Source organism: Pelobates fuscus, chromosome 1, assembly GCF_036172605.1.
Source record: "Pelobates fuscus isolate aPelFus1 chromosome 1, aPelFus1.pri, whole genome shotgun sequence".
Lineage (NCBI taxonomy): Eukaryota > Metazoa > Chordata > Amphibia > Anura > Pelobatidae > Pelobates > Pelobates fuscus.
In genome coordinates, this window is record NC_086317.1 from 410,226,514 (window position 1) to 410,248,169 (window position 21,656).

General features: G+C 42.6%; 1 protein-coding gene across 1 annotated transcript in view; it reads left to right on the forward strand.

Moving 5' to 3' along the window:
* Positions 1-21,656, forward strand: part of TESPA1 (thymocyte expressed, positive selection associated 1) — a 56,978-nt gene that overhangs the window by 27,273 nt on the left and 8,049 nt on the right. The window contains exons 6-7 of the mRNA XM_063444797.1: positions 497-574; positions 8,981-9,180. Coding sequence (XP_063300867.1) covers positions 497-574; positions 8,981-9,180 — 278 coding nt within the window. The remainder of the gene's footprint in view (positions 1-496; positions 575-8,980; positions 9,181-21,656) is intronic.

Here is a 21,656-nt window from a genome sequence, read left to right on the forward strand (position 1 = left end):
CCTCCCCCTCTCCCTCCCCTCCTTTCTATCCTGTCCCAGACTTTCTGTGGCTGTCCAATCACAGACTTCCCAATACAGCTCAATGAGAAGTATATGCAAGGCAGGTAATCTGGATAATTGTCTGCTTCTTGAGTTTAGCTTTCCTGAGCTAAACTATGAAGAAGTAATAGACCGGTTGTCTAACAAGATCAGTTGATAAAAGTGCCAATTTCCATTGAGATCTGCACTTTTTGTAAAATGAGAAAATACCCATAAAGCAGCTCAGTTATGTGCTTTAGGTATGTGCAGTGTTCCCCCAAACTTTAACTTTTTTGTAAAATAAATAAAGAGGACACACTCTTCACATATAAAGCACTCCTTTAACTATTTAGGTCTTCAATAATCCTTTTGTCAATTTGTACAATACCCAATTTAGTAAATAAACCCAAGGTTTTGTTTGAAATAAGGATAACAAATAATAACAATTAATCCATTAATGTATAAATTGTGCCCACAGGGTGACACATCCACAACTCAAGAACATGTATCTGGGAAACAGTATGGCATCCAACAGCACTACAAAGACGTGTTCCAGGTATATCCTTAGACCTAGAAAATCCCTCTGCAAGGGGCATGGCAGCAATCATTGTACTAATACTTTAATTAAAACCTATTAAATATAGAAAGTATTTCAAGACTCTCAAACACTAAGGGTTAGGCAATTTATTAGTTATTAGCAAACATTTGCAAAATCAGCATGGTTTTATGAAATACAGGACATGTCAAACTAGCTTAATTGCCTTCTATGAAAAATTAAGAAGAAGGGTGTAGCAGTGGAAGTGATCTCCTTAGATTTCTTCACAATAGGATAGTGTCCAAACTAAAATAAATTGGTGTAGATGAAAATGTTTGTTCTTAGGAAGAACATTGTCTTAAAGATAGATTACAGAGTTGTCATAAATGATAAAGACGATAAGTGGTTCTGTTCTGAGACCGCTCAAGGTTCTATTCTGAGACCGCTTCTATTTATTGTGAGGTATGAAATCAGGACAGGTGGTGGGCAGGCATATGTGCAAGTGCCAGTAACACTGTTTGCCAGGAAAGGGAATGAAACTGCCTAAAGAATGGGGGATGTCAGTCTGGTGTGAATACCTGACAGGCTGACTTGACTGACAGCATATCTGGGCAGATCCTCAGAGAGCAATTGAAATGCTAGGACATGGACATTATGCCCTGACAGGATTTTGCATACTGTTAGCACACGTTCTGATAAACTCATATTATGCTGATTGGAGACATTTAAATTGGTGTGGGACACCAAGATTTTAACCTGGAACAACATGACAGGAGCACAAATGTGGTATGGTCCCGCTGAACCCTGACAGTTGTAAGGTATGAGACACAAATGCAGATAGAGAGAAACAAAAAAACATTGACACACACTTACACAGAAAACATACACACGCACAGAAACATGCATACGGAACAGAAGCATATGTACCAAATACATACATAGACACAGACACATTCATACACATACAGAGACATAATTAAACATTGAGATATGAACACCAGAAGATTCATGCACAGACATACACAAATAAATTCTCTCTCTCGGACATGCACAACACATACACAACACACACACACACAGAGGAACAGAAAGGGATGCTCATGTCTAGACAGACACACTCGTGCACAGGCAAATTTATCAAGACACATCCATATACAGATACACAGATAGACAGTCATAACACATAGACACACAAAAAGGAATGTCATGCACAGACAGAGAGTAGGTACCTTGCACGGTTAGAGTGGGTCCTCGAAGCTGAAAGAGGAGACAGGAAGCACAAAATAAGTCTTAGGTAAGAATTAATCCTTGGAAGGTAAAAGAGGAAATTGAGGACACTTGGGTTTAGAGCAGTGGTTCCCAACCCAGTCCTCAAGTGCCCCCTAACAGTCCAGGATTTAAGGATTACTCAATTGTGTCTAAACATTTGTTATGAAGGAACACAACTGCAGATTTCTTATAGTTTGAATATTTATTATAAAAAGTAAAAGGTATTGACTTTAAATCCAATTTACAGGTACTGTAGCTTTAATTAGTAAACGATAACTGAAGTCCACAATTACAGGCACTGTAGCTTTAAGTAGTAAACGATAACTGAAGTCCACAATTACAGGCACTGTAGCTTTAATTAGTAAACGATAACTGAAGTCCACAATTACAGGCACTGTAGCTTTAAGTAGTAAACGATAACTGAAGTCCACAATTACAGGCACTGTAGCTTTAATTAGTAAACGATAACTGAAGTCCACAATTACAGGCACTGTAGCTTTAAGTAGTAAACGATAACTGAAGTCCACAATTACAGGCACTGTAGCTTTAAGTAGTAAACGGTAGTAATTAGCAGACACTGAATCAGAAAGAGTCTCTTAGTAGTGTTAATGAATTAGGTGATAAGAAGTTACAATAGCTGTTCCATAGGCTTTAACTGAAGCAAGACAGATGCAGCTAACTGATATAAAGTATGAGTTGAAGTTAGCTGTAATTGGTTTGTTTTATCGAAGGACTTTGGAGACAGGAAATAACAGCTTTGAGATGCAACGCTTATCACAGAGGTTTTACTTAGCTTCCGGCACATAGAACACTGGTTCCCGAGATCTCCTCAGAGGCGGTTATCCTGAATGGAGAGAGTTCAGCTTTAGTCGTGGATGAGGAGAGGTGAAGGGAACTTGAAGTCTTCCAGTCCGGTCCGGTAACAGAGGGCTTTCACAACAATGTTGTAGCCGGTTCGTGAGTACGGAACGTAGTTCAATAATCCAGCGTCGATCAGCTGGTGCGGTCGGATTAAATAAGGAGATCGTCTCATAAAGGGGTGTGGCTAAGCTCCGTGGAACCAGGAAGTAAGAGGATACCATAGTTAAGGCATGACAGTACCCTCTCCTTAATGAGCAACCTCTGGGTGCTATTGACTTGGTTTAGAAGGGTAACGCTTGTGAAATTTGGAAATCAATTTGTCAGCATGAACGACAGAGGAGTTTTCCCATGTATCTTCATCAATTCCATATCCTTTCCATCTGATGAGGTATTGTAAAGAGCCACGATGGATCCTTGAATCCAGTATACTTTGAATTTCGTATTCTTCTTCACCCTGGACCAATATGGGATCAGGAGAAGTAGTGACATTTCTTTGGAAAGGGTCAGGATGATGAGGCTTTAGCAAGGTCACATGAAAAACAGGATGTAGCTTCAAAGTAGGTGGAAGTTTCAATTTAACAACATTACGGTTGATAACCGATATTATTGGAAAAGGACCAAGAAAAAGGGAACTTAATTTCTTTGATGGACGGTTTGTAGAGATGTTCCTTGAGGAAAGCCAGACAAGATCACCGATTTCATAAGAGGGTGACGGTTGTCTTTTTGTGTCGAAAAACTTCTTTTGATTGGAGGAGGCCAATTCTAGATTTTCATGCAATTTCTTGAATAAAGAGGACATATGAGAGATTTGATTAGAATCGGAGAGGTTAGATGAAGAAACTGTCTGAGCAGGAAATGAGGAGGGATGAAATCCATAATTGGATAGAAATGGAGTCATTTTGCTGCTGGTATGAAAAGAGTTATTGTATGCGAATTCTGCCATGGGTAACCATGTTATCCAATCGTCTTGTAAGTGAGAGCAATAAAATCGTAGATATTGCTCTAAGCATTGGTTGACTCTTTCAGTTTGTCCATCTGTTTGAGGATGATATGCAGATGATAGTTTACGTTGGATATGAAGAGTAGCACATAATGCATTCCAGAATTTGGAGGTAAATTGAGTTCCTCGGTCTGAAATGATTTCGTCTGGCAGTCCATGAAGTTTAACTATGTTGTCAAGGAATATTTTTGAAAGTTCAGAGGATGAGGGTAACTTCTTTAAAGGAATAAAATGAGACATTTTCGTGAAGCGGTCTACTACCACTAAAATGGTGGTATGATGATGAGAAGGAGGTAGTTCCACCAAGAAGTCCATAGAAATGGATTGCCAAGGTCGTTCAGGAATCGGTAAATTCAATAATTGACCGAATGGTTGATGATGGACATGTTTGGATCTTTGGCATATAGAACAAGATTTGACATAAGATTCAATAGTTTGGTCTTGACGAGGCCACCAATAGTATCTTTTAGACAATTCAAGGGTCTTTTTTATACCTGGATGACCTGCCAGAGGAGAATCATGAATAAATTCGAGTACTTTAATTCTGAAAGAGGGAGGTACGTAAATCCGGTCTTTGAAATAGTAGAGACCGTTTTTCTTGGATAATTTAATTGATTTAGGAAGTTCAAGAGCATCTTCACTGAGATCTTTAATGTCGTCAATAAGAGAAGATAAAATTCCAATGACTGTAGGCGGAGGAGGTTCAAATATAGTGTCTTTGTAGATCCTGGAAAGGGCATCTGCCTTTTTGTTTCTAGACCCAGGTCTAAAGGCGATTTGGAAGTTGAACCGAGAAAAAAAGAGATTCCATCTTACTTGTCGGGCAGACAGTGTTTTATTGGAGTGAAGATATTCGAGATTTTTATGGTCAGTATATACGATTAAAGAGTTCTGAGCACCTTCAAGAAGGTGTCTCCAGGTTTCTAAAGCCACTTTGATACTTAATAATTATTTTTCCCCTATAGGATAATTCTTTTCGGCAGGAGATAATGATCGTGAGAAGAAGGCGACAGGATGAAGAGGTTCCTGAGGAGTTTTATGTTGAGAAAGGACAGCTCCAATTGCAATTTCCGAAGCATCCGTTTCAAGGACATAAAGATATGAAGGATTTGGAAGTTGAAGAACAGGAGCTGTTGTAAACTTTCTCTTTAATTCATTGAAGGCAGTTTGAGCCTTCTCGTTCCAATTGAAGGGATGTTTTTTATTGTTAAGTTGATTGAGTGGGTGAGCTATCTCAGAGTAGTTTTTAATAAATTTTCTGTAGAAGTTGGCGAACCCTAGAAATCGCTGTAATTCTTTTACTGTAGAGGGAACAGGCCAGTTGATGATACAATCGACTTTTGAATTATCCATACTTATTGAATGAGGGGAAATAACATAACCTAAGAAGGTTATTTCTTTGACGTGAAAAATACATTTTTCGGGTTTAGCGAATAGTTTGTGAGTTCTGAGTCTGGATAACACCCATCTGACATGTTTTCTATGTTCATAAGGAGTGTTGGAGTATATGAGAATATCATCTAAATAAATGATAACACAGACGTCCAATAGGTCTCTAAAGATATCATTTATGAAATGTTGAAAAGTTGCAGGGGCGTTGCAGAGGCCAAAAGGCATCACCAGATATTCGAAGAGGCCATATCTTGTTCGGAAAGCAGTTTTCCATTCATCATTAGCTTTTATCCTGATGAGGTTATATGCCCCGCGAAGGTCAAGCTTAGTGTAGATGGTAGCAGTTTTTAATCGTTCAACAAGGTCATTGATGAGGGGAAGAGGATAACGATTTTTAACTGTTATTTTGTTTAAAGCTCTGTAATCAATGATAGGACGTATAGTCTGGTCTTTGTTTCTCACAAAAAACATACTTGAGGCTGCAGGTGAACTAGAGGGTCTAATGAACCCTTTCCGTAGGTTTTCATCCAGATATTCTTTGAGAATTTGCAATTCAGCCTCAGAGAGAGGGTAGATGTGCCCAAAAGGTACTGGGGCACCAGGTATGAGGTCTATAGGACAATCGTAGGAACGATGAGGTGGGAGCGTTTCAGCTTCTTTTTTACTGAATACGTCTGAAAAGTCTGAATAACAAGAAGGTATAGTTGGTTCTTTGGAGATCTGAAGAATGGGAATTTGTTGTAAACATGTTTCTTTACAATAATGGGAGTTAAAGGTGAGAGAGAAGGGAGACCAAGAAATTTGAGGGTTGTGGTTCCTTAACCAGTTGATCCCTATTATAACGGAATAGAGAGGTGATGGAATAACATCAAATACTAGAAATTCAGTATGAATATGATTGGTGGTTACCTTTAGAGGGATGGTTTCATGAAGAATCGGTCCCGAGGAGATAAGGGAGCCGTCAATCACTTTAATAGGAACAGAAGTGTTTTTTCGAACACAAGGAATTTTATTCTTTGTTACAAAGGTTGAATCGATGAATACTCCATTTGCACCAGAATCGATGATAGCTTCAGTCATAATTCTCACCTTATCCCACTGTAGTATGAGAGATATAGGAGTGAACTGAGTGGTTGGTGTAGAAGGGAGTGCACTGAAGATCGCAGAGGTATAGGCTTGCCTACCGGCCTTTGTCCATTTCAATAAGGGACAATCAGGAACCAAATGATCTTGAGAAGCACAATACATGCATAGGTTTAATTGACGTCTTCGGTTCTTCTCTTCAGGAGTGAGAGGACTTCTTATTACCCCTATTTCCATAGGTTCGCTTGGTAAGGAAGTCTTTTCAGGAGCTTTTGAGGGAGTGAAAGGTTTGCGGTCTTTAGAATGTAAGAGGGCTTTTTCGGCCTTTCTTTCTCTTAATCTTCTGTCAATGCTGATTGATAAGTGAATTAGAGCGTTCAAAGTAGTAGGGAGTTCTGTTCTAGATAGTTCATCTTTTACAGCTTCAGATAAACCAATTCGAAATTGGTTGCGCAATGTGATGTCATTCCATTGCGTTTCTACTGCCCATCTTTTAAATTCAGCAATGTAATCTTCAACGGGTCTATGTCTTTGCTGTAGAGTTCTGATTGTTAAATCAGCTGTTGCTTGTTTGTTAGGATCTTCATAGAGAAGAGAAATGGCTTCAAAAAATTCATCCAGTGAGTCTAAGATGGGGTCATCGTTTTCCAGAAAGGAATGGGCCCATGACATAGGTTCACCTCTTAGAAAGGAAATAACCGAACAAACCTTAGTTCTTTCTGTAGGATAAGATCTAGGTTTCAAAGCAATTAATAATTTGCAAGAGTTAAGGAACTCCCTGTATTTAGAACGATCTCCAGAGAACTTTTCAGGGTTACATACAGCAGGATCGCTAGCCGAGTGCAGAATAGTATGAGGAGTATGAGTTTGTAAAGCTCTGACATAAGTGAGAATTCTTTCGTTAGTAACTTGCAGGTCTTGCACACCTTGGGCTAGTGTATCAACTCTTTGATGCAGCGTAGTTATCGTAGAATCGAAATCTGCTGGATCCATTACAAGGGCTGGATTATTCTGTCACGTCTAAACATTTTTTATGAAGGAACACAACTGCAGATTTCTTATAGTTTGAATATTTATTATAAAAAGTAAAAGGTATTGACTTTAAATCCAATTTACAGGTACTGTAGCTTTAATTAGTAAACGATAACTGAAGTCCACAATTACAGGCACTGTAGCTTTAAGTAGTAAACGATAACTGAAGTCCACAATTACAGGCACTGTAGCTTTAATTAGTAAACGATAACTGAAGTCCACAATTACAGGCACTGTAGCTTTAAGTAGTAAACGATAACTGAAGTCCACAATTACAGGCACTGTAGCTTTAATTAGTAAACGATAACTGAAGTCCACAATTACAGGCACTGTAGCTTTAAGTAGTAAACGATAACTGAAGTCCACAATTACAGGCACTGTAGCTTTAAGTAGTAAACGGTAGTAATTAGCAGACACTGAATCAGAAAGAGTCTCTTAGTAGTGTTAATGAATTAGGTGATAAGAAGTTACAATAGCTGTTCCATAGGCTTTAACTGAAGCAAGACAGATGCAGCTAACTGATATAAAGTATGAGTTGAAGTTAGCTGTAATTGGTTTGTTTTATCGAAGGACTTTGGAGACAGGAAATAACAGCTTTGAGATGCAACGCTTATCACAGAGGTTTTACTTAGCTTCCGGCACATAGAACACTGGTTCCCGAGATCTCCTCAGAGGCGGTTATCCTGAATGGAGAGAGTTCAGCTTTAGTCGTGGATGAGGAGAGGTGAAGGGAACTTGAAGTCTTCCAGTCCGGTCCGGTAACAGAGGGCTTTCACAACGATGTTGTAGCCGGTTCGTGAGTACGGAACGTAGTTCAATAATCCAGCGTCGATCAGCTGGTGCGATCGGATTAAATAAGGAGACCGTCTCATAAAGGGGTGTGGCTAAGCTCCGTGGAACCAGGAAGTAAGAGGATACCATAGTTAAGGCATGACAAAAAAAAAAAAAAAACACTTTAGACACAACAGGGTAATCCCTAAATCGTGGACTGTTAGGGTGTACTTGAGGACTGGGTTGGGAACTCCTGGTTTAGAGGACTGTAAGAAAGCCCTGGAGAGCACAAGTGACTCGGGGACAAGGGACAAAGTCCTGTGGGACACATGATAAGTCTGTGGTGGTAGAGAAACAATAATTAAGAGGGGCTCTGTGGGATATAAGAAGAACCCGAGGCCATCTTTATTTACCAAATGAGCTACACTGTTTTTTTCCTGACAGCACGGTCTGTAGACAGTGGCAGCTGGGAGGGAGTCATGTCCCTATCCTATTTCTGAGATTTAATTTAGAGAGCAGTGGCAGCAGCAACCACCAATAAGCAATGACATAACCAAATAAATCAGAAAATGTGCCTTCGGCATCGCTTTATGCATGTGAAGGTAGACAGATACTTACCTGGTGACTGATAAAACCTGTGAGGAGCACTGGATGTCCTCTGAGGGTAGAAAGCACCTTCCAAGACTATCTCTTTGTTGTATGCTGAAAGTAGAGCAGCGGACCTGCGGTAAGAAAGTAGGTGCCCGGCCCCATCATAATATGATTAAATTATACACATGCAGCACCCCAGCCCATGAAGCCCACCCCTTGCAATGCCACTGAATGGCCCTGTCATGCACATCAGCCAACAGAAAGATAAGAAGAACCTTACATCAGAAGTAAAAGTGTATCAGGAAGGAATGGGATATAGCATGGATTAAGACTTTTTGTCATTGATGACTTTATTTATTTATTTATTTTTTTGCAGCCGATTTGCAAGACATTCCTAATCACTTCTTACCCTGTCTCTCTTTTTGTAGTATCTCCGATGTTCTAACATTGTATCAAGAAGATGCAGAGATCATTCTCTATAACTTGGGATTCGCCATGGAGGTACCATCTCGAATTCCCGACAGGTTTTTTGCCTACCCATCTGAAGCAGCGGGAATTGATTTCAAACTGTTCAACCAATGCCAGAGGCATAGATTGGAAGTTGAAGATCACATTTACTTACAAAAAAGTGAGTGGCATTTTCATTTTAAAAACATTGTAATTAAAAATATATGCTCTGCTTCTCTGTGGGAAGTGCTGAAAGAGGAGACACAGTGTTAATCCCTAAATTACTTCAGCTAGTAAGAGTGCTTTAGGGGGTGTGAAGTGATCCCTTAAAAGGCACATTAATCACATACAAAAGTTTTAGCTTTGAATGAGACACTTATCTCACTCTGCAGGCTGATAAATTAGGTAAAGCAGGCTGATAAAGCAGGCAATTTTTTTTATTCCCCATGATTACCTACATCTTCTTGCTTGCGCTCCACACCCACTACAGCAGGCTTCCTCCAGATGTCGCTGAACTACAACTCCCATGATTCTTAGCCTATCTATATCATTCATAGAATCATGGGAGTTGTAGTTCAGCAACATCTGGAGGGCCGGAGTTTGGGGAAGCCTGCACTACAGGATGGATACTGATGTAGCAAATTACTGTCCTGTCGCTGAGAATTGTGGACGTTGTGAGATCCCTATTACAAGCACCGAGCATTAATGCACAACCAGCAGTAGCCCCAGACCACGAGCAGTTGTGAGTGAGACATACAACTTGCAAACAGTAAATTCAAGCCTGCTTAACAGTGCTTGGAAAAGCACTAATATATGGAAACCTAGTACATACACAGAAAATAGAAAGCCACACAGGTGGTTTTGTGCCGCCCCCTGAAAAATGCCGCCCAAGGCAAATGCCTTGTTTGCCTCGCGGCTAAAACGTCCCTGTATAGATGTAGATATGGAGCATGCAGAAACCAAACAAAATATCTTAAAGTGCAAATATTGTAACTGTGCCCATTGAGGATCTGGATCTTTAAGCCTCCTTGCCCATGTGTGTGAGTGTTTATAAACATGCACACATTCAATCAATTGTTAAACTTGCTCTTTCTTTTCTGTATGCACAGATGCAGAGATTCAGTTTGTCACTATTGTTGTGCCCTTGTTTAATAGACTCTTGTGCATTTGGTCTCTGCCGAACTGCAAGTTGTCTGCGTTTCGGCCAATCTGCGTGTTGTTTAAATTCCTTAACCATTAAGCGATATATTAAGGTATAACCAAACAAACTACTTGCACAAAAGAACAAACATGTTCGTGTGTTCTGTGATTCAAACTTCCACATGTGGAGCAAAAGATTATTGATAATAAAAAAGCTGATTAATGGTTAGAGGACAGCCACTAAATGTTGATTTCATTCACAGCCCAAGTGGTAAGTAACCAAAAGAGGGGGAAAAAAGGATTTAAAAAAAAAAAAATTATCTTTTTCCCTCTATTAGTTACTGGTTAGTATGGAAATGGGCCAGGCATGTGAGCTGTGGGGACCCGTAGGATAAAGGTTTGTATCAGCTTTGATGTATATACCTTACTGCCATACTGCCATAAGGTTACTCAGCACAGCATGAGCAAGGACAAACCTAGAGCACTTTGGAATTTGGATTGCACGAGGCAACTAAAATGTGTTGGGATTTGTTGGGATTAAAGGGATACTCTAGACATCAAAACAACTTTAGCTTCATAAAACAGTTTGGGTGCATAGATTATGCCCCTGCGGGCTCAATTATCTGCCATTTAGGAGGTAAATCATTTTGTTTCTGTTCATGCAGCCCAAGTCACACCTCCCCTGGCTGTGACTGACATAGCCTGCATTAACTTATTCTAGACGTTGTATCTCCTGCTCTGTAAATTGAACTTTAATCATACACAGGAGGATCCTGCAGGTCTAGCAGGCTATTTGCAGAGCACGAGATAAGAAATTATACATTAAACAGACTGTGCAATACAGGAAGTTTAAACATTGGATCTTGTCACAGGAAGTATGTATGAAAGCTGTGTGAGTCACATGCAGGAATCTGTAACTAGGGCTGCATAAACAAAGTGATTTCACTCCTAAATGGCATAGAAGGTTTTTGGTAGCCAAAAAGAAAACAATCTAGAATGCACTGATTATTTTTGGTTTGACTAAACCATCTTTCTGATGTCTGATATGGAAGTGCAATACATGTTTCCTTAATTACAATGAGTTGAGTGTCAGATCTAAACTTGTAAATATGGAAGAATGACGGATCTCCAGTAAATAGGCTGACATGCGTTACAGAGTTATTGTCTTTTGAGATTCGAGAGCCACTGATTATTCCTACAGAAATGTATTACTGGGAGATCCCTATTATGTATACAATAGTTATAGCTAATCCTTAGGTACTGAAACTTTACATCATAGGGTGTAATGTGTTTTAGAATTTTCTATAGACACACCCTCCATACAAAGATTAGTTAAAGGTTTTGTTGTTTAAGGATTATTTTTTGGTTGTTTTTAAATTTTTACATTTCTGCAGTGTTTGTGTTTAGCTTTAATTTTCCTCTTACTCATTTATTGTACCCACACGTATTATATACTGTTTTTCTCGCCATTAAATGTTCTTTCTAAAGATACGATTATTTTCATCATATCATTTAATTTACCATAAAAAAATATAAAACATGATAAATAAATAAAAAAAACACACTTTTTCGAAAGTTGACCCCCAAAATCTGTTACGCATCTACAACCAGCAAAAAACACCCATGCTAAATAGTTTCTAAATTTTGTCCTGAGTTTAGAAATACCCAATGTTAACATGTTCTTAGCTTTTTTTGGGAAAGTTATAGGGCTAAAAGTACAAGTAGCACTTTGCTATTTCCAAACCATTTTATTTTCAAAATGAACGCAAGTTACATTGTAACAATGATATGTCAGGAATCTATGAATAACCCTTCACATATATATATATTTTTATATATATTTTTAAAAGAAGACAACCTAAGGTATTAAACTTGGGGTATTTTGACTTTTTTCATGCAACCATTTTACCACCAACCTATGCCAAATTAAAAAAATTAAATAATAATGGTGATTTTTTTTCTACACACATAGCAATTTAAGAATACATGTACTGAGAACTAAGGGTTACTACCAAAGAACACCCAAATATGTGTTCAGCAACATCTCCTGAGTACAGTGATACCACCCATGTATAGGTGTGTCGGGTTCTCTGGGGGCTAAAATACCTTTTTTGAAGGGTGCGCATTACAGTTTTCCAACTTGGAATTTTCACAGCTGGTCATCATGCACCCATGTCCTATTTGGAACATTTTTGAAGCCGGCCAATGTAATTTACGCACATCAAACCATATATTTTTGAAAAGTAGACAACCCAGGGTATTTAATATGGGATATTTCCAGACTTTTTTTAGTAACCACCTAGTCACAAACACTGGCCAAAGTTAGCATTTATATTTGTTTGTGTGTTAAAAATGCAAAAAAACAATTATGAACGCTAATTTTGGTAAGTGTTTGTCACTAAGTGGCTATTAAAAAAGACTGAACATACCCCATTTGCAATACCTTGGGTTGTCTTCTTTTGCAAATGGTATGCCATCTTGGGGGTAATTCTCATTCCTGGGCTACCATACGCTCTCAAAGGCAGCATAACCAATCTGGCAAATTTCAATGTGAAAAAAACGGCCTTATATTTGACCCTGTAAATTTCAAAAACACTATAAAACCTGTAGATGGGGGGTACTGTTATACTCGGGTGTCTTCGCTGATATCATCAGTAAAACTGCATTTGTGTGTGAAAAATGCAAAAAACTTCACTTTACATGACAATATAATCGCTGTGATATGTTTTACTGTTTTGAAACACTATTTGTGTTAAGCTAAGTTTACAGAGTAAAACAGTACCCCCATGTACAGGTTTTAGGGTATCTTGGAAAGTTACATGGTTAAATATAGTGTGTTAGCTATAAGTTTTTTTTAAAAAAATTTTAATAATTTTTACATTTTTAAATTTATTTTTAATTATTATTTATTTTTTATAATAATATATATAGTTATTATATATTATATATATATATATATATATATACGTGTGTAATTTTACTCTAAGTGTATTTTTAATAATATATGTATATATTAATAAAAACATACACTTAGTATGACGTTATATATAAGATATATATATATATATATATATATATATACACACACACACAACATACAAAATTCATATACATATATATATATATATATATATATATATATATGTATATTATTTTTTTTTTATTTATTAACTTTATTTTTTGAAGGGGACTGTCTGTCAGTTTAGGCCATGTGACCGCTCTTTTAGAGCGGTCACATGGCCCCTGGGGGTTCTAATTTGCAGAGGGGACTGTCTGGGCTGTCAGACACTCCCCCCATAGAATAAGAAGACCGATTGCCGGTGGGGCAATGGCGGCAATCGGATAAGTACATATACATATGCAGGGAGAGGGAGGGAAGGGGTTAATTACATTGAAAAAAAAAAATCTTCACTGAGTGCATTGACCCCTGATGGCTGATGGATTCCGATGCCGTGGTCCAGCAGTGAGGGGGGACATCGCTGCAATACCGTTAGTGTGGCTGGAATCAATCATGATCCCTTCCAGTGCTCTAATTCGCCGCAGACATATCAGGTACGTCCGCGGTCCTTAAGGACCGTTTTTTTTGTCAGACGTACCCGATACGTCTAAGGTCGGGAAGAGGTTAAAGCAAGCGTGTCAAACATGCGGCCCACATGCAGCCCACAATGGATATATTTGCAGTCCACCTGCCCTGGGGGCACTTTGTGCTGTGGCTGAAACCAGCTGCAAGACAGGAAAGATACTTCCTGTCTGATTCTTGTCTTCTGTCCCACGTCCGATCGCATACTGCCGCAGGCCAGCCACTCCAACTTCCTTCCTGCTCGCAGTGCCAGAGCAGCATCTGGCCTGCTTGTGCAGAGTAGAGTAGGAATGGAACTGGAGGACGGGCGGCTCATCTTAAGGTAGGGGAAGAGGGGCTTAGAGAACCTTCCAGTGTAGTGTGCTAAATTTGGGGTGGGGGGGCAGTGTATTAATTGGAGGGAGGGGGCCGTGTATTAAATTGGGAGAGGGAGTGGGGCAGTGTATTAGAGTGGTGGGAGGGGGAGGCAGTATATGAGAGTGGTGGGAGAGGGGGCAGTTAAATTAAATATGTGACAATTGGGGAGAGGGCAATGTATTTATTTAGGGGGGAGTGGACAGTTTATTAGTGTGTTGGGAGGGGGCAGTGTGTTAAATTGGGGGGGGGGCAATTTATTAAATTGGAGATTATGATATTGTGGATAGTAACCATTTACATATGGCATTTTTAATACACGCTGTTCTCCGTCTTACCCGAAGTGATGTGCATGCTATTTATTATATATGGTATTGATTTAACTTATCACAGGTTTACATCCTTGACATGATTGTAATTTTAGTGTAATTTAAAAGGGTGTAGCATGTATTCTTGGTTGGATTCATCATTGTCAACCTATTGCTTAACCACTAGTGATATAATAAATCAGATTCTATTAATACTTTTTGTTTTGTTTTTCACTTTACACAAATTAACCACATTCGCAACGCAGGATGAAAATTAACCATCATGTGAGTCCTACTCTTAAGGACGCATGATGGAAAATTTCCGTTAGGTGCTAAAATTGATACCAGATCGCAGCGGTTGAGCAAATCGTGGGGTTATGCTGTTGTTGGTTGCCTTGTTGTCTGAGGCAGACCAGCAGCAAATCCCGATGTCCCAGACCATGTGATTACATTGACAGCCAGTCGAGTGCTGCCTGGACATCTGATCCACCTCCCTCCACCTTGTTGTGAGTTGTAAAGTAGAAAGTGCCACATGGATCGATGTGTTACTTTGTCTCCCTGCAAAGTAAAAAGTGTTATAAAAATAATAATAATAAAGTGCTCTAAAATGAGACACAGGCAAAGCATCAACTTTGGAAAAATATTCAGTTGGTGTGTGGTCCACATGTATCCACATGTATCCTGGGGTATCTCCTTTAAGAAATTGTAGGCCTTCGTGGAGTAGTTTAAATTACTACTGCTCCAAAATGGGACATGGACATGGAGCATCAAAATTCAAAGTTTGATAAAAAAAAAAAACGTAACTTTCTCAAATTTGACACTTTAACATTCAAATATACCTGACAAAGGTACACACGGTGGTATTTGCTGTACTTAGACGACAAGGCTGAGCAACATTTTAATTGTTATCCTGCTGTAGCACGCAAAATATAAAAAAACTGCAATTTGTTTTTCACCACAATCTTTGACATACATTGGAAAAAAAATGACAGCAGGTTAAGGCACAATATATGCCATGTGAGATACCCTGAAATGTGTACCTTAGTCAAGCTGTGCAATCCACCAAAATGAGAGATAGGCCGATCAAATCCATGTCTCAAAATTCTACTGTAAAAACTGAAATGGCCAGGTCTCCAAAATGGTACTGTAGCTTAAAAAAATAATTCTAAAGGCAAACACCGGGGTATGGTTTTACTCAGAAACGTGAGCTGAACATAATTTGGGGGCTCTGATCATAGTGGCACATATTAAATATACAAAATGCCCAGCAACTTAAAATCGACTGATCTCCTAACCATCTGCTGACAATCAAGTCAGCACATACTGGGTGCATACTGCCGATCCAGCAGATGCCTTTCTTTCTTTCCCCAGTCAAGAAATACCGCTGCAAAGGCTTTAAGGCCTACCACGTGGGCGGACGACCCCAAGAGTCAACCTTGCCAGAGTGGCATACGGCTAAAACACTCACTCCACAAAGAGAGACCCCTTTATCCCTACGGAGATGGGACGATGGTCTCAAAAAACGCTGCCCATGTACCCAAACCGCAGCGCGACATAGGCCTCATGTTTCAGCCTCCCATACTGAGCTTGAACATGGCCCCTCCAGAGGCCTCACCCATGCAATCCATTGACGGTGACTGAATAAAGAGCAGAGCTACCACTACAACTGATCGGGAAACCCCACAAGCTGCTGGAGAAACGGTCCCTGCCACTGAACAGGACATCCAGGTTATGCTTACTGGGCTTCAACAAAATCTCAGACGAATGTGGGAAGCAGACTTAAAGGCCTTCACCAATGAGGTGCAAGCTGTGACAGTCCGCACCCAAGCCACAGAAGTAGAGGTACAGGACCTAAAGCAAGATGTGGAAGCACTGAATGACACAACTGAAAACATTGCATGCCAACCTCACCTGGCAAGTCACCATACTAGACAACAGAGTTAGGAGGAAAAATATTAAAATCAGGGAGGTGTCAGAGACCGTGCCCCTAGAAGAACTCCCACACTTTATAAGGCGCCTGGTATCCTCACTCCTACCCACAAAACAAGCCAAATACTTCATTTGATGGGGTATACCGAATTGCAAAATCAACGCAAGACCCTAACTTAGTGCCACGTGACATTATCCTACGATGCCAAACACCATCTGACAAGATAACCCTAATGGCAGCAATTAAGGGGCAGACTCCGTACAAGTTTGAAACGTGCCAAATCACCTTCTTTCAGGACCTCAGCAGAGCCTCACTACTATGGCGCAAGAGTATGCAGCACATCACCAGCCACCTCATTGTGGGTTACGACCGATGGAAAAACATAAAAAATCTCTGACCCCAATGAAAGCACTGCCTTGCTAACAACACTGGGACTTTCTAGCACAAGTTCCAGATCGGACTTACCAAGTTCCCAGCCCAGTGACACCAGAAGCTCCAACATTTCCGCAACACGAGTTGAGAGAGGCTCCACAACTTGAAACCGGGAATCCCAAGACCAGCACACCAGCACCCTTTTCAATTTTATGTTTTAACGTTAATGCTTATATTTGGTTCATGTTTATTTACATCCCTACTCCATGACACTAAGGCAGTTTTCCTCCTGTGTGTGTCTGACACAAGTTATACAAGATCTGCTGGCTTCGGCATTTAAAACCCAATCTGACAATATACTCCCCTACTGCCCCATGGTACCGGGGTACTACCCACACTGGAGCTCCCATTTAGGGCAGATCTAACCTGCAGAGCGAGACTTAACAGCTATCTTTAGAAAAATAGGTTGCTTTAGGCGGCCACTCACACGCTCCAGAATCGCTAGCTTACACGTGCCCAATTTGCATGTAGAAGTTCCACAGTACAAAGAGCTGGTATACTACTCTAGACCCTTCCCTAATGCACCTAAGACCGAGCCACTTCTCCATACGATAGGTGATAATACCCAGAGTGTGTTTTGTGTCAGTGTATGTAGTGTGTGTGTTGTGTCAGTGTATGTAGTGTGGGTGTATGTTGTGTCAGTGTATGTAGTGCGTGTGTGTGTGTGTGTGTGGGTGTGTGTGTAAATGTGCAATCTGGAGGGGAGGAGGAGGGGGAGACGGAGGAAGGGGCATTTTCACATTTAAAAAAAAAAAAAAATTAATTAAATTGTTTCTCCCCCCTCCCTGCTTACCTTTGTCCAGGGAGGGGGGGGATTCCATCCCTGCTGGTCCGGTGGGGGCCCCCCCCGGCTCCCTGTTACCGCAGAGGGGGCCCAGGCAGCACACTGCTTCTTCTCTTCTCTCCTCCAATAACTCTCACAAGACCCGCGGAGCGTTGCCATGGCAACCGGGTCTCGCGAGAGTTATTAGCAGAAAGGAGAAGAGGAGAAGCAGTGTGCTGCCAGACAAGAGTCTCATTAAGTTTATGGTTATTAGTACAAGATGCATCGTTACAACTGTCTAGCCCGACTATAAATGTGCAATGATACCATATCCTATAACTATGTCTTAAACTGTAACAAAGCTGCTCATTTGTTCAGCACCGGACTCCACTCCATCCACCCCGGCCAGGCACTCACCAGCACCCTCCTTTGCATCAGAGCCTCAGATGCCGCCGGAGGATGGATGGAGGGAGATACTGCCTAACCTCCTCACAAAGGCAGACTTCGAGGACCTCTCTGACCGCCTGGGCCGCGTGGTACGCGAGGAGGTGGCCCAGCTCCGTGTGGACATGGCAAAAATGGAGGCACGCATGTCTGTGACAGAGGCAGAGTCCAACGCCCTCAGGACTGACCTGGAACACACCACCACAGCGGTCACCAGCCAAGAAGCTGATATGGCATACCTCACCACGTGGATAGATGACCTGGACAACCGCGGCCGCAGGCTGAACCTACGTGTCCGCGGGGTGAGAGAGGGAGGCCCGTCTGAAAACATCCCCGACATGCTGCGGCAAATATTTACACAGGTACTGGGGGGTCAACAAATACCCAGAATAGGCCTAGTTAGGGCACACAGAGCTCTGAGACCCCTGCCAGCCCCAGAAGACCAACCCAGGGATATCATATGCTGCCTGGATAACTACCAGCTAAAGGAGGAGATATTGCGCACGGCCCGCCGCATGGGCACCATACGCCTAGAGGGGCAAAATATATCCATCTACCAAGATTTGTCCCGATATACACTACAAGCAAGAAGAGCCCTACGCCCGGTGACCTCTGCCCTACAACAAGCAGGGATCCCATACCGCTGGGGCTACCCGTTCTCCTTGACAGCAAGACAGGGCCCAGATCAGCTAACATTGAGGAAACCGGAAGAAGTCCCAAGCTTCCTGCGCACCCTAGGCCTCCCGCCAATACAAGTACCCGACTGGCTCACAAGATCGTTCCTCCAGCAACCAGCAGGACCGCAGCAACAACGCAGACTGGACCAAAACCCTCAAGGGCCCCAGCACCAACGCCGACGTGACTGGAACCAAGGCCAAGCAAGGCGTGAGCGGTAAACTACCCATCAAACAGCCTGGGGGGACCCAAGGGCTACAGCGAGAACGCACCGAACTGTGAGTAACAATAATGACACATAGAAAAAAGCGGGAAGGTTTGGGGTGGGAGAGGGGTTAACGGGGGGTCCGAGGGGACTAACGCACTGCTCCACACGCAACCAAGTGCCAGAAGGGGGGGAACTGGACGCTTGGGGAGGGGGACAAGTGAATGGGCCAGGCCACAGGGCCAGAACGGTTGACGGCAGACTCGCACATGGTACCCAATTTCTAAGAAACCACACAGCAATATGTATGGTCGCAGGAATCCACACACAAGCCAAGCCACACCACAGGAGGGGGTGAAAGGGGATGGGGGCAGGGTGGGAAGGGCATGAGCTGAGTAAGCACTAAATGAGAAAACTGACGGCAGAACACACACTGAAGGAAGGGGGGAGGGAAGGGGGTGAAGGGGAGGGAGTGGGGAGGGAATAATTGCATTAACTAATAGCAAAAAAACAAAAAACAAAAAAACAAAAAAAAAATACAAAATAAATAAATAAATAAAAATATTTTAAAGTATAGATAATGATTGGGACGACAGGGACGTAGGTGACAAAGGGGAGGGAAAGGGGGGGGAGGGGGGAGGGAGGGGAACATAACAATTTAAATGTCCACCCCAGGACACCCATGAACAGCTTGAACAGGGCAGGCGAGGGGGAAATAGAGAACCTCAGGCAGCACGTGCAGCTGGAGGGAAGCGAGAACTAACCAGACGTAATGCCGACTGGAAGATGTATCTTGAACCTGGTGTATACACTATGTCAAAAGTATAGGATGCTGAACACGCACTACACCAGACACGCGCACTAAGCGGCGCAACACACCCAGCCACGGCACCAGCTTACTCCATAGACTGACACGCGCACCCGCTCGATACACAAGCCTCCCAAGCGATATGACACAGAGGCACACTGAACCACAACGGAGGTACAAACTGCCCCACCGCGACCCTAGACCACCAGTAACAGAGACGCTAACCAGCAAGAGCAATGGTACCCCAGATACGGCCCCCCGTGACTAACCAACCCGAGTCCCCATCGAACCAAAGGGACATACCAAACCACCGAGGCACACGACCAACACCCCCAAACTACCACAAGGCCCATAACATCTAGGTCCCCCCAGTAGAGCCGCGCACACAATGAGACAGACAGAACGACCAACACGCCAGAGTGCCATAGGGCATCTACACAAAAGCACCAACGTGCACGGAACACACCAAACGACCCACTTACATACTGCAGAGAGAGAATGAGCGGATGCACGACCTCACAGCCACCGATGAGACGGGAAACCACACTCCAAACCCAACACCGGAACTCTAACACCTATACAGACCCAGCTGGGCGACACATTGCCCGACACCCCCATAGGAATAGGACACACGGCCCCCTTAGTGGAAGGGGACGCGCACACCCCAGAGTCGACACGGTCCCTCCAACAGGCCGGACACACAGTCGAACCAACGGGATAACTGTCCATTACCCTATATAGACACTGACCTCCATAGGCAGTGCACACACACACAGGGCAGGTAAATAACACACACACAAACACAACTACACAACGCACCCCACACAGACACGTGCAAGCCCAACACTCCCACCACCTCCCTTCCCCACCCCCTGCCATACCCACCAGTCCCCCGTGGCCGTCCACGTGATGCGGGCCCCGGGACCGAGCGGATTCGCGTGGGAGGACCTGAACATCGTCTCGTACAACGTACACGGACTGAACATCAGGGAGAAACGGACGAGACTACTACGAGACTTGAAACACTACAAGGCGTCGGTAGCCTTCCTGCAGGAGACCCACTTTCAAGAGGGCAGAGCACCGGCCCTGAAAGACCGCAACTTCCAGGTGCGACAAGCGCACGCGGGGAGTAGGCATTCTCTTCTCCAGACTTGTCCCCTACACTGAGAAAGCCACCATCAGCTGCAACCAAGGTAGATACATATTCACCAAAGGCACAATCCTAGATCAAACATACACATTCGCCAACGTGTATGCCCCGAACACAAAACAACACCAATTCCTAGGACGCACGCTGAACACCTTGATGAAATTCACAGAAGGCACTCTAATAATCGGAGGAGACCTGAACCTGGCGCTACACCCGGACCAAGACTCCTCATCCCCACAGAACGCAACCCCGCACAACAAGTACGCGAACACACTGCGCCTCCTCCACCACCACCAATTAGCAGACTGCTGGCGGGCTATGCACCCTACGACCCGCGATTACACCTTCTACTCAAGGACCCACTCAACTTACACCAGGCTCGACTACTTCCTCACGCCGCACCGAAACTTGACCTTACTCACCAGCGCAGAGATCTTGCCGATGACATGGTCAGACCATTGCCCGATCCGCTTACGGCTGCAGTCACCACTGTTCAGACCCAGACAAATGTCGTGGCGGCTGAATGAATCACTTCTATCAGACAAGACGGTGGTAGATAAAATCGGCAACTCCATACGGACATACTTTGAGGTAAACGAGACAGACGACGTGACGCCGCTGACATGTTGGGAGGCACACAAAACAGTGATACGCGGCCAGATCATCGCACTCAGCGCATCCCGCAAGAAGGCAGCGACACAAGAGATCCTCGACCTCAGCCAAGACATAGCAACCCTAGAAGCTAGACACAAACGCACTCTGGACGCGACAACGTACAGGGACCTGGTGGCCAAAACGAGACCAACTCACCACACACCTCAACCGTTCGATACAACGCTCATACCAACACTACAAACACATGATACAC